At 39.0% G+C, this 12,209-nt stretch overlaps 1 protein-coding gene across 2 annotated transcripts in view; it reads left to right on the top strand.

Annotated features, from left to right (window-relative positions):
- Window positions 1–12,209, top strand: part of LOC109916138 (EH domain-containing protein 3-like) — a 40,223-nt gene that overhangs the window by 26,642 nt on the left and 1,372 nt on the right. The window contains exons 4-5 of one of the 2 annotated variants that reach the window (XM_048596451.1): window positions 7,436–7,480; window positions 8,113–8,213. In XM_048596451.1, the coding sequence (XP_048452408.1) occupies window positions 7,436–7,480; window positions 8,113–8,138 (71 nt within the window). In that variant the 3' untranslated portion in view covers window positions 8,139–8,213. Of the gene's footprint in view, window positions 1–7,435; window positions 8,468–12,209 lie in introns of those variants that run through there. The other variant, XM_048596450.1, reaches the window with a different exon arrangement.

Raw genomic sequence — 12,209 nt, 5'->3', positions numbered from 1 at the left:
GTCAAGAACAAGTGGCTCTGACAGAACCCAAACAGTAATGAGCAAGTTATTGCTCAGCAAGTGCTGCTTAATAGCATGGTTGGTGACCCCTTCTAGCACTTTACTGATGGTCAAGTAGTAGACTGGCGCACCAACTGACCAGGTAGATTTCACCAGTCTAGAAAGCACCTGAACTATTTTGCATGTGGGGCAGGTGGATGGCAGTTTTATAGCTGTGATGGAACAGCTTGGCTAGGAGGTACAGCAGGTTTAAGAAGCCTTTAGTACGATTGGTGGAATGTGAAAGAGGTGGGTACTCTGCAGTCAATGACTCTCGAACTAACTGGGTGAAGGAAGGAGAAAACATACTGGAAAGACCAGGAGAACAGACTCGTGAACACCACCTGCAAATTCCTGTCCAAGCCACTCTCCATGCTGATTGTAAATGTAATGGAATTGTGGGTGTACTGATACAGAATGGACTGTTGTGGTTCAAGGCAGCTCCCCACCACCTTCACCTTTTCAAGGGCAACTAGGAATGGGCAATAAATGTTGGCTGAGCCAGGAATGCCCACCTGAGTGACTTCAAACAAAAAGGTCAGGTAAAGTAATACCCTGGTTTGAGCAGTGTCTGGGAGCCATGGCCAGCTTTCTTTTTTGCATCAGATGTTTAGTACCATTTGGCTCTTTTCCTGCTTGAGTTCTTGATGCTTTGCTTGACCACTAATTGCCTACAGCATTAAGACCATTATTCTTATCTGACACACGACTACTCTGGATCAAAGCTGAGGAAATATGGAAAAATCCTTGAGCAGACATTTGATAAGGTTAGTTTTTTCATTGATTGCAAGGAAGCTGATATTTATAGTCAGACTTTGCACAAATACAGCAAGTGTTTTAATGCTACAGTAGGTGTTGTTTAATTTAAACTATAAGTTTACAATTAACGCTTGTTTGGTAGATTGGAAGAGCATTTATGCTTGCTGGCCTCCTCCAATCTGTTCCAATCTCTTGCCTGAAAGTGACATCCAAGAAAAAAAATTCTAGTACCTTTGAAACATTTTGTAACTCGTGTTTCCAAGTTTAAATAAACTTCTGTATGGAGCAGAGTTAGGAAGAAATCCAGCTGAAGTTTTCCAAATTTGGGAAGACGAGTAAACGCTGTTCCACTGGCCACCGTAACTAATAGGGGAATCAATTTGCAATACAGTGAAAACAATGAAGGCAGAATCAAACAATTAACCTCAAACATGGAATTCTTTTGCCACTAGTGGCTATTAAGGCAGAGACCACTTCAAGACATTGGCATAAAATTGAAAAAAGGATTATAAAAGCTTACACTGAAAAGTAAACAACTCCAGTGAAGATGTCAGACGCAGTGAGCCAAGTGGCAAAAAAGTCTACAATTATGACTCAATTGTCTATTAGGGGATTTTATAGTTGTAAGCTGAGGCTGGATTTGGTCTGAAATCAATCTAACCTCTACTTAATGCTTTTTACTCAGTGCTTTAATGCATTCTGAATTTCTGCTAGCAAAACCTAAACCAATTACAGATTTAGATTTGTTCCTGGCACTTAAATTTATATATTGGCATCCAGCACTAATGTTGCCTCCCAAGAAGCCATGTTTTGTTTCTTCACACCAAACATTTTCCTTTCCTTCAATAGCTCTGACCTCTGTCAAAACTCCAATTCATTCCAAGATTTGGATGCTGAACAAGATTAAGATGTACTACACTGGAAAGATGTTTAAGTTAAATAACATTATTATTGACTTTATCACAGTTCTGTACAGTTTAATGGCTAGGTTATTCCTTTTATTTATTTGCTCTCATTCCCTGTACTATTGCTTGCATCACCTCCCTCTAAATTTAGCCCTTCTAGTTTATCTGATTTTCTGAAGCAGCTGAAACTTGTTTAGTTTTCAGGAAATATTTTAACCATGTCCTTGGCTTCAAATAATAGGCATTTTGAAATTTGTGCCAAGGAAAGGAGCTTGTGGAACTGCTCATGACCTCTAGGTAGCAAAGCATGATTTTTTTTTTTGTAGTCACTTGACTACTTCTAAAGTGTAGTCTGTTGTAACACAAGTGACAGTCAATTTATACGCTGCAGCATCTTAATATATTGATTTAGAACTTTACATGTTGCTTGGTTTAAGTATTGGACAGATCACTGGGGATGTTATTTTTACAAACTACAAAAGATATTTTTCTTTGCTCCACATTCTTAATCACTTCGTGGGATGTGGGTATCGCTTGTTACAAATGTGGCTTGCTGTGCAGTTTTCTGTGGTTTCAAGGGTCAACCACATTGCTGTGTGGAGTCAGATGTAGGCCAGTAGATAAGTCGCCTTCACTTCCCTAAAGGGAACTAGATGGGTTTTTACAGTAATCAACAGTGGATAGTTACATGGTTGCTGTTTAAACTAGCTTCTAGATTTTAATTGAATTACAAATTTAGCCAGCAACCATGGTGGGTTTCAAGCTGATGCCCTCTTGTCTAAGGTTCTAGCTTACTGTGAACTGATATGATCGCTAGAGCACCACCTCCCCAAATAAGATCAGAGGTTTACTCACCTGCAATAACTACTGAATTCTGTTTTTTTTTGTTTCTTTTTATCAAATTATCCATTACAATAGTTGCTGAGGGGCTGTTTTTCCAGCTGAGTTTGCACAGGCGTGTGTAAAACTCCAGAAATATTAACTTCCAGTTTCTTGATGAGGAAGCTATTGAGTTTTTTAAACTTGGGTGCATCAATCAAGAGACACTGTGCACCGAGTGACTTCAGTCATGTAGTCAGTTAATTTAAGTGGTTAATTGGACTAATTTTTAAATGTGTTTTTAAAAAAAAAAAAAAAAATTGTTGCCTTTTGCAAAGTTTAGTCTTTTTCAGTGATTTGCATAAATATTTTTAATTTGTTCTATACAACACTGTTCTCAAACAGTGGGGTTACATTTGCAGTTTTCTAATCTGCAAGTACTGTTGCAGATTGGCGATCATCTTTCAAAATTCTATTCAATGTATCCACTATCTCTAGATATTTCTTCTTTGCTGTCTCATGTAAAAGTCATAGGGTTTTGTGGATTTGTCAATTTTCATTCCTGTTAATTTCTCCAATACTAAAATTTTTAATACCAATGTCTTTCCTTTCCACACACAGGACCCTTTATTTCAGAAAGACTTCTTCCGTCTTCATCTCTGAAAGCAGACACCTTTTTCTTGCTTCTGCTATTTCTCTTCCTAGTATAAGCTCCTCTATCTGTCTAGAATGGGTCAATATTTGTTGCTAATCTTTTTCCTTTTTACTTAGAAGCTCTTTATCTTCTCAAATTTTATTCTCTGCCAGTTTCTGTAGAGATTTAGTATTAATTGCAAATATAGGATGAACTATAGTTGCCTCCAATTTTATGCTGTTTTTGTCATAAGTTTAAGGAGCCTGTGAGAATGTAAATGTTTGCTTGTTTTAAAAAATTAGAAGTGGTTATGTTGCCTCTTTTGGCTTTGTTACTTTGATCCAATAGTCTAACTTTTAGCACGTAGGAACGCACATAATAAATGTGAAATAAACTGTCAGGCTCAAATTTCAGGATTTGGTGACATGCTTTTTAATTCTGTGCAGCTATAATAGGAGTTTTTGTTTGGGGTATGATTTTTATTTTTGGCATCTAGAATGATTCACATCTGATGGGGGAGGGGTCACAATGTAGGAAGGGATTGTAAATAATTACTCTAACAAAAAACTTGTTATGGATAAGCTGGCTAATTTGGAGAGGCAGTGGTAATGTCACTTAGACTAATAACCCACGTTCTGGGAGCATTGGTTTGATATCCACAATGGCAGTTGATATTTGAAATTTTAAAAAAAGTTTTAATAGTGAAAATCTAACTGTAGAAAGTACCCATCTGGTTCACTAATGTTTGGGGTGGGGAAATGTGCTGTCCTTCCCTTACTGGCCTGCCTGTGACTTTAGACCTGCAGCAATGCAGTTGACTCTTAAATGCCTTCTGAAATGGCCTAGCAGGCCACTCGGTTCAAGGGGTAATTGGGAAGAGGAAATAAATGATGGCCCACCCAGTGCTGCCAACACTCCAAGTAATTTTTAAAACCAATCTGCCCTCAGTTCATGGTTTCTAACAAACTGCCATTTGATCTGTCATACATACCTGCAAACTTACTTTCATTTACATAACGAAGAATCTATACCTCATTCTTTGGAGGGAAATGGGTAACTTCTTTAAATTCCAGATGACTTAAAAGTGATGGCCTTGTAAAAGTCATCGTGATCTTTGATCAATGCCATGTTTTGTCAGCTGTAAGGAGACTACTAATTGTGACTTGGTTTCTATGACCATGGGCTACGTCTAGCCTTAACAGGTACAGATTAACAGACTGCAGCCACCACTAATAGTATTTAACTGGATACCTACTTCTGTCTCTAATGTTGAGATGCTTATTGCCTGGGCTGAATGGTTGAAACCCAAAAACAGCATTGAAGGCACTCCAGCAGGTAGCAGGTAGAAATCCCTCTTCATACTGTTGTCAAGTTGATGTCGGCCAGCGTACAGAAAGTAAATTGTCTCCTGTTCCAGTCTTCTGGCTCTTCTTACTTTTGCCTGCTGGTCTCACATACAAAAGGAAGCACGGATTTGAGGAACATAATTTTTTTTTTTTTTTGAGCAGTTCCTATATTGCAAATCCAGCTCACTCCCTTTCTGGAGGGGGTAACTGACCAGCCTTTTAACCAATAGGTCCCTCTTTCAGATCTCAATGAGGAATCTGATGGGCTAATCAATATGTAAAAATTGCTGACTAGCATGGTTTGATTACCGATTTTAGGGTTGCACTTACGATTGGAACTTATTTACAGTAGAGCTCCAGTTTAAACACAGTGCAGTTGCGAATTAGTTAATACTTTGAATTGTGCTTGGTGTCAAGGATATTTGGATTTGGCACTTTAATGTGAGATCTTCATAATTTGGCAACTGTTATTACTGCAGGGACTTAAAGTGGAAACCTGATACGGAACTGTTGTCAAGGTTGTGCTCATCTTGAAAGTTACACTGTGGATTCATATTTTTGACATTCGGGCGTTTCCTAAAACAGTTCTGCAATATGCTTGATATTGTGCATAGATCATGCAGGCTGTGGGAGAAATTCTTCCCTATTGTGCCGTATTAATTCATTCACACAGATACCTTTGGTGTTCTCTTTAGGCTATTGAGACTTAGATAAAATTGTGATTTGCAAATATTTAACAGGTTTCAGGAAAAGAGCAGGAGATGGAGGCAAGTTGATAACTGTTTGAAAGCCAGTGGGAGTTACCTTTTCTAGTGTAGTTTCCCCATTGCACTTCTAACTTTTCTTAATTCCCATTCTTTACTGTCTCTGCGTCTTCTCCCTTCTGTCTACATACTTTTCCAATGTCATTGTCCTTTTTTTGAATATCCCTAATCCTTCCCACTCTTCCGTTTTGCATCAAATTATTGAAGGGAAGTGGAGAAATGTTAGAACTTGTCCCTCCAATAGATTCCGACAAAAGTAAAGGTGACTGAAACAAACTAGATTAAAAGATGCGTGTTGGTGCCGGAGATCTGAAACAAACAAATGGAAACTTCTGCATTCTGAACTCTGAGAAGGCACACTGGACTTATTTTAAAATTCATTCATGGGACAAGGTGCTGTTGGACAGGTCAGCATTTATTGCCCAGAGGGCAGTTCGGAGTCCACCACATTTGTTGTGGGTCTGGAGTCGCATGTAGGCTAGACCAGGTAAGGATGGCAGTTTCCTTCCCTAAAGGACATCGGTGAACCAGATGAGTCTTTTTGCCTGGAAAATCAACAATGGATTCATGGTCACCGTTAGACTCTTAATTCCACATATTTATTGAATTCACATTCCACCATCTGCTGTGATGGGATTGTAACCCAGGTTCCAGAACATACCTGGATCTCTGGGCTAACAGTCCACTATTAATACTACTAGGCCATTGCCCCTCCTCTATTCTCCATTCTCTCAGCAAATGCTGCCAGACCTGCTGAGTTCCTCCAACTTCTGGTTGAAACTAACTGGAAGATAGATCTGTATCACTGACTTTTGTCTGTGTAGGCTCCAAGTTTCTTCTTTTTTGTCCTCCTTGTTTGCTTTAATGTTTGCACATTAAGTCCAAGTATGATTCTTAACAAAGCGTACGACCTTGCACATAGATTTCTCAATTACGTATCCATTCTGCATCTTTATCTTCCTGTATTGCATCTGTTTTAGCAGATCTTGATGACATTGGCAGACACTTTAGAAGTGGATCACCTGTTCCACCTGTAGCCGGGACCAATAACCAGTTTAAAATACAACAAAAAAAATGCCTTAGAGCCTCTCCGTTTGCTTTTGCCAGACTTTTTGATTTGCTGTCGTGATGTAGTATAGAGGACAGCTTTTGTAGGCCTAATTGAACTTGAAGTTTGAGGAATTGCCAGGTTTGAGTCAGACAAAGGAGCAGGAAATGCCCAGAGGAGAAGGAAGCAGCACTCTCCCGTTCTCTCCCTCATTATACTAGGTAATAGCTGCCTGTGTCTTTTTTGAATATCCCAGTTCTATTGAGAGATCTCTGGGATTGGAGCAGAAGCGGCTTTAAACAAAAAAAGGCTTCATGGTCAAGGCCGGATGACTTCATTGAACAGAATGAGCTAGTATATGGTGCAATGTGTGACTGAAAGATGAGAACAGCAAGGATTGAATGAATTAGTGGAGAAAGCTTTTACTTAACTAGTTTCTAATGAAAGAAGAAAATAGCCATTAGAATTATGAAATCTTGCATTGTTTTCATCAGTTACGTATTCTTAATCTTTGTCATACCATCCTTTTTTTAAACAACTTTGTGTTTACAGATATGTTGAGATATCTGGCCTAAATGGGACAGTTCATGTCTCAAAGCTCAAGATATTGGATGGATTCATTCAACACCTGAATTAGTATTTCATGAAATTTCAATTTCTGTAACTTAAATCAGCATGGTCTCAAATTGGACAGATAAGGAGGTTTTTTGTGATGATTGTAAGACTATGGAAATAGGCAGAAGACAGACCACTGCCGTTCCAGGCTATGTAGGAACCAAAATAATAATTTAGTCCCCTGGTTCTGTTCTGCCACTGAAATGAGGTAATGGTTAATCTGCACCTAACTCCAAATAAGTTGGTGAGTACGTAGTAATGTCACCAACATTTGGCAAATTCACTTTTTGACTAAAGGCTGGAAAGTAGTAGTACAGTACAATGGTTTTTGATGACCATTTTGCATTCATTAACTTTTTTCAGAGTCTGAGCTAAAAGGAGTTTACTGCAATATTCAAATCATTCTTTCCTAGACCTCCAGTTTCTCCAGCATTTTTTTTGTAACAAACCTGTTGTCACATCTTTCAACCTTTGTTTCCTCAACCATTCTTATTTTCTTTGAGCAGAACAAGAGGAAGGGTACAGCTCGCGCAGTCGATGCCCACATGGAGGTACTTCAAATAAAGCAGCACACTTTTTTCTCTTTTTAAATTGCTGTCACTTAAATGCTTACACCACAGCTTTACAAAAGCAGCTAAGCTCTGGCTTGCAAATTACCTGCTTCACTTTTTATGAAAAAATATCCACTTCCCCGATTGGAGTATGAGGAAGGCTTCAGGACTCAGCTTCCAGTGATCTCTCCTGTCGTTCCATGTTTGTTTGTTTTCCCATACCTTTGCACACCTTCTGGTTTATTGTGTTTTTTAATTATTGTAAACTAGAAGAAAAGTTTGTTTGTTTTTGTTTGAAGAAATATAGGACATATTATTGTTCAGCTTTTTTTTGTTCTGACCTGCTGTCTGTGTTGAACAAGGTTTGGGATTTGGTGGACAATTCCAAGTGGGTCATGATATATCAGTCTCCATTATACTAGGTTGACATAAATAGTCCCTTCATAATGTAGACCCTCTGATCAATATCACAGCCAGATCTATTTGCATCATTTCAGATGCTTTCTACCACCAATTACCATTATCCAAGTTTCAAATTGTAGAAGCTTCCTTATTTTCAAACCAGCATCCAAACTGATGCATGACATAAAAAAACCTGCAAGATTCTGATTTCTATTCATATCTTTTTCAAGGCTGTCTTTGCATCGTGCAACAGTAGTCTATGCTGATGCTCTGTTACTGTCCCTGTAATTGTCTCTGCAGGAGGAGCTGGGTATAGACTGATTTACAAGAGGTAAGAGGTTGTAGATTCTCTCCTTTCTGTCCAGAATGGCCTGAATGACTCTCATTGCTTTTATAATCTTGTTGGCTTGTGTATTACAAAAGCACAAATGAAAGCTGAAATCAAATTTCACTTTACTTGGGGAATTTAATACTCTGGGCTAGGAATTTTGCTGTCCCAAATGTAAATCCCACTAGGAACGAACTGTAAAATTGAATTCAATAAATGAGCGCTTAAAAAAAAAAAAAAAAAAAAAAATTGGCAGGGAAGCTGCTACCCACCCATTTTAACCTAATATGACTGTGATGCCATAGTTTGTTTCTATGCCCTTGAAGGCATACTGCTTTGCCAGCCTCTGCCTCCTGCCAAGAGCTATTCCACCAATCCAGATTTATGTATTTGCAGCTTTATTTTGCAGATTATTTTCCAGCTTTAAATTTCTACGTTTGGAAACATGTTACTTGTACAGTGAAGAATAAATGAAAATGTAATCAAGCTAATTAAACAAAATCACTTGCTGATAAAATGTTATGCCACTAGATTTTTGTTTCTTTTGCCATGTTTGCATTTATTGTACCTTTTTATGTGGAACAACTAATTTTTGAAGTGGGATCCTGCTGTAGGAACAAATGGGTAGGCTTTTTCTTTTTTGCTATGTAATGATAAACAACTTGAACTTGCTATAAACAGCTAAACTGTTTATTGTATAAAAGCTGAACTCTGCACTGGACAAAACATAGGATTAAAATGTATTTCTCTCTCTGCATGTGATGTAAAACAGGGAACTTAATTGGTCATTGGGACAAGTCTTGGATCCTTTCAAAATAAAGTCACTTTACTGATATCCAATCCTGAATTCCCATTCTGCAGCCATGAATTGGAGATCCAAGAGGCTCGAAAGAATGGGGAGTGATTATCTTCCCAAATTCTATAGAACCTGGAATTATTCCTGCAGATTCGAAGGTAGCAAGTATTACCCCACTGTCTATTTAAGGAGGGAGTGAGGGAATAGTGGGGAAAATGCCAGAATCTACTGTACAACATGTGCAAAATTGACATTTGGAGGATTACAAAATGTTAGAAACTCAGCCTGGCAGCATTTCTTCTGAAGGGTCACTGGACCCAAAATGTTAACTCTGCTTCCCCTCCACAGATGCTGCCAGACCTGCTGAGATTGTCCTGCAATTTGTTTTTTAGGCTGTCTATTTTTTTGCAGCATCTGCAGTTCTTTGGGTTTGTTCTTCTCTGGATTAATAATCTGCTGATTATATGATGGAGCCAGTACCTTCACCTTTTCCCATTTTACACATGGTAAATCATATTTGAACTTCACTACTTTATTTTTGAAGCTGTTACTAACAAAGTTCATAAAGGGGAGCGGATGGTCATCACAGATATTTTCTAATCCTGTTCTGAGATGTGTGACACCTCTGCAGCAGGCTGGTCTTGAGCCTGAGCCTCCTGGGTCAAAGGTGGGGATGTAAGCACTGTCACAAGCCCCTTTTTTTTTTTTTTTTCCCAATGGAGGTAGTGTGTTTTGGTCTTCAGAAAGCACTTGATGTAAGTTCACACCTGCCCCCCCACCTCCTTTGATGAGGCTGGTTAGAAAGAAATTTAAAGCATTTGGGGAAAAAGCTGACATCCTAGGATGGATTAATGATTGGCTAGCCATCAGAAAGCAACAGGGATAGGTGGGTCAGTCTCTTGATCCATGTCTGTCTCTACTAGAGCAAAGATCAATATTTTGGATGCCAGCTGTTCTGTATATGTACTATATTCCCTCTAAGCCTTCTCCCCACTTGGTGGAGAGATCAATGACCAAGGGCAAAGTTTCAGTGCATCCTCAAATTTTATACATCAATCATATTCCCCCTTGGCCTCCGCTGCTCGAGGGAGTGAAAAGTACCCTCTATCCATGTCTCCACAGCCAAAATTTTCTAGCCCAGGCAACATCCTGATTAAATCTTCTCTGCATCCTTTCTACTTCATGCCGTTTAAGTTGCTTCCCCTAGCTGGCGAATTTGGAACCGGGGGAACACTATATTTGGAAAATGAAGAAGAATACCTCTTGGGTCTAAAATTTTAATGCCTTTTATTGTACTGAAGCTTATGAACTTTTTTTTTGAGCTTCCACAGCCCTCTGCCATTAAGACATACACTGACTTTAATTCTCCAAGTTAGAGATTTGATAACCCTGTAGGTAACTGGCAATAGTTGAGTGGATTAAAGGTATTGAAGTGTTCACTCAGTCATGTTTATATTGAATGGTGGGGCAGGATGGCCTACACCTGTCCTATGGAAAGATAGGCAGGAAGGAAATGAAGGTGGGGTTGCTTTGCTTAATGGAATACTTCCAATAGCAGGAAGTCTTGGACTGGAGCATGGAGAATCTGTATGGGTGGAGATAAAAGGTAACGAGGGGAAGAAAATACTGGTAGGAGCAGGCAATGTGCCTCCTAACAGTAGCTATGACTGTAAGCGAGAATAAATTAACATGGTAACTTTAAACATGTGGATTGGGAACATCACTTTGGGAGAGAGTGTGAGAAACAACTCAAATGTGTCATCAGGAGAGTTTCCTGAATGAATATATTGAGGATCCAATGAGGGATCTGCAGTTATGCATGTAGTCATGCATAATAAAACAAGTTTTTTAATTAGTAATGTCAGTAAAAGATCCCATAGGAAAAGGTCAGTACTATGTTAGAAGTAAGCATTCAAATTGAGTGAAATGTGGATTTGAAACAACTCTGCTTAAATGTAAATAGGGAACAATATGGCAGTGAAGGCTGGAGTGGATTGGTAAAGGAGCTTAGCAGAAACCATTGGTTGAACAATGGCAGATGTTGAAAACATTTCATGGCTCCTCAAAGGCGTATCCCAATGAGGAAGGATTTTACAAAGGGGATAAACCAAAGCAGTTAAAGATTGTTCTTTGCCATAATGCATCAAATTAGGGAAAAAGGTTAGTTGTAAATGAGAGAATCGGGAGTCTTTTTAAAAAGCTAATGAGACCAAATAGAGGGAGAAAATTAGTGTATGTGAGCAAGTGATATAATAAACTGACAAGTGTTTTTGAAGGAAAAAAGACCAAATTAGGCAGGCCATTTAAAGAATAGACTGGAAATAATAGAAAACCAGGAAATGAGAGGTTTGAGTAAATAATTAATAACATCCAAATATACTAAAAGGGGCAAAAAGTAGAAAAGCACAGTATCAGTATTGGAGGAAAAATACAAGGGAAAACTAACATGGCTAAAGGCCAATAGCTCTCCAGAACTGTTTGTAGTAGTTTTAGTATGTCTTCCAGTGGAAGACCATTGGGATAAAGGGGGCATTTTGAGAAAGTCCGCCTGTAACTCGGAGTACCACAGGATCCGTGCTGAATCTACAATTACTTGCAAAAACAAAAACACCTCCAGGCAAGGAAATGTCCTATTCCCAAGTTTGTAGACTTCCCAAAAACGGGAAGGCAAGTGGTGAGGATGAGTCTGAAATGGGATATAGACCAGTCAAGAGAATGAACAAAAACTGAACCAGTAAGACCTAATGTGGAGAAATGAAGTAGAGTTACGGCTCAATTTCTTCCTGCCCAATGCTATTTAATTACAGATAGCTGCAGCACAGATTGACTGACTTGAAGATTCTCGTGCTTAAATTACAAAGCTGGGTATTCTACGGTCAGCAGGTAATAGGGGAGGCAAATGGAATATTGGCCCTTGCCTTTTATTTCCAAGGGAATAGTGACATTCCGTCTAATTTTTTTCTTCCTTGTGCATAGACCTAATGAGGTCCATGCTTGACATCTAGTTCTGGAAGCTGCTGCCATCAGTGCCATGACTATTGACAGGCAAGGTGCTTCCCAGCAACTTGCTGCCATGCAGCCCAGAGAGAATGTTTCAGAGATAGTAGGAACTGCAAATGCTGGAGAATCTGAGACAACAAGGTGTAGAGCTGGATGAACACAGCAGGCCAAGCAGCATCAGAGGAGCAGGAAGGCTGACGTTT

The sequence above is a fragment of the Rhincodon typus genome, chromosome 5 (genome assembly GCF_021869965.1).
Source record: "Rhincodon typus isolate 14 chromosome 5, sRhiTyp1.1, whole genome shotgun sequence".
Taxonomy (NCBI): Eukaryota; Metazoa; Chordata; class Chondrichthyes; order Orectolobiformes; family Rhincodontidae; genus Rhincodon; species Rhincodon typus.
Note: the sequence above shows the minus strand (reverse complement) of the source record. Positions and strands in the feature narration are given on the sequence as shown.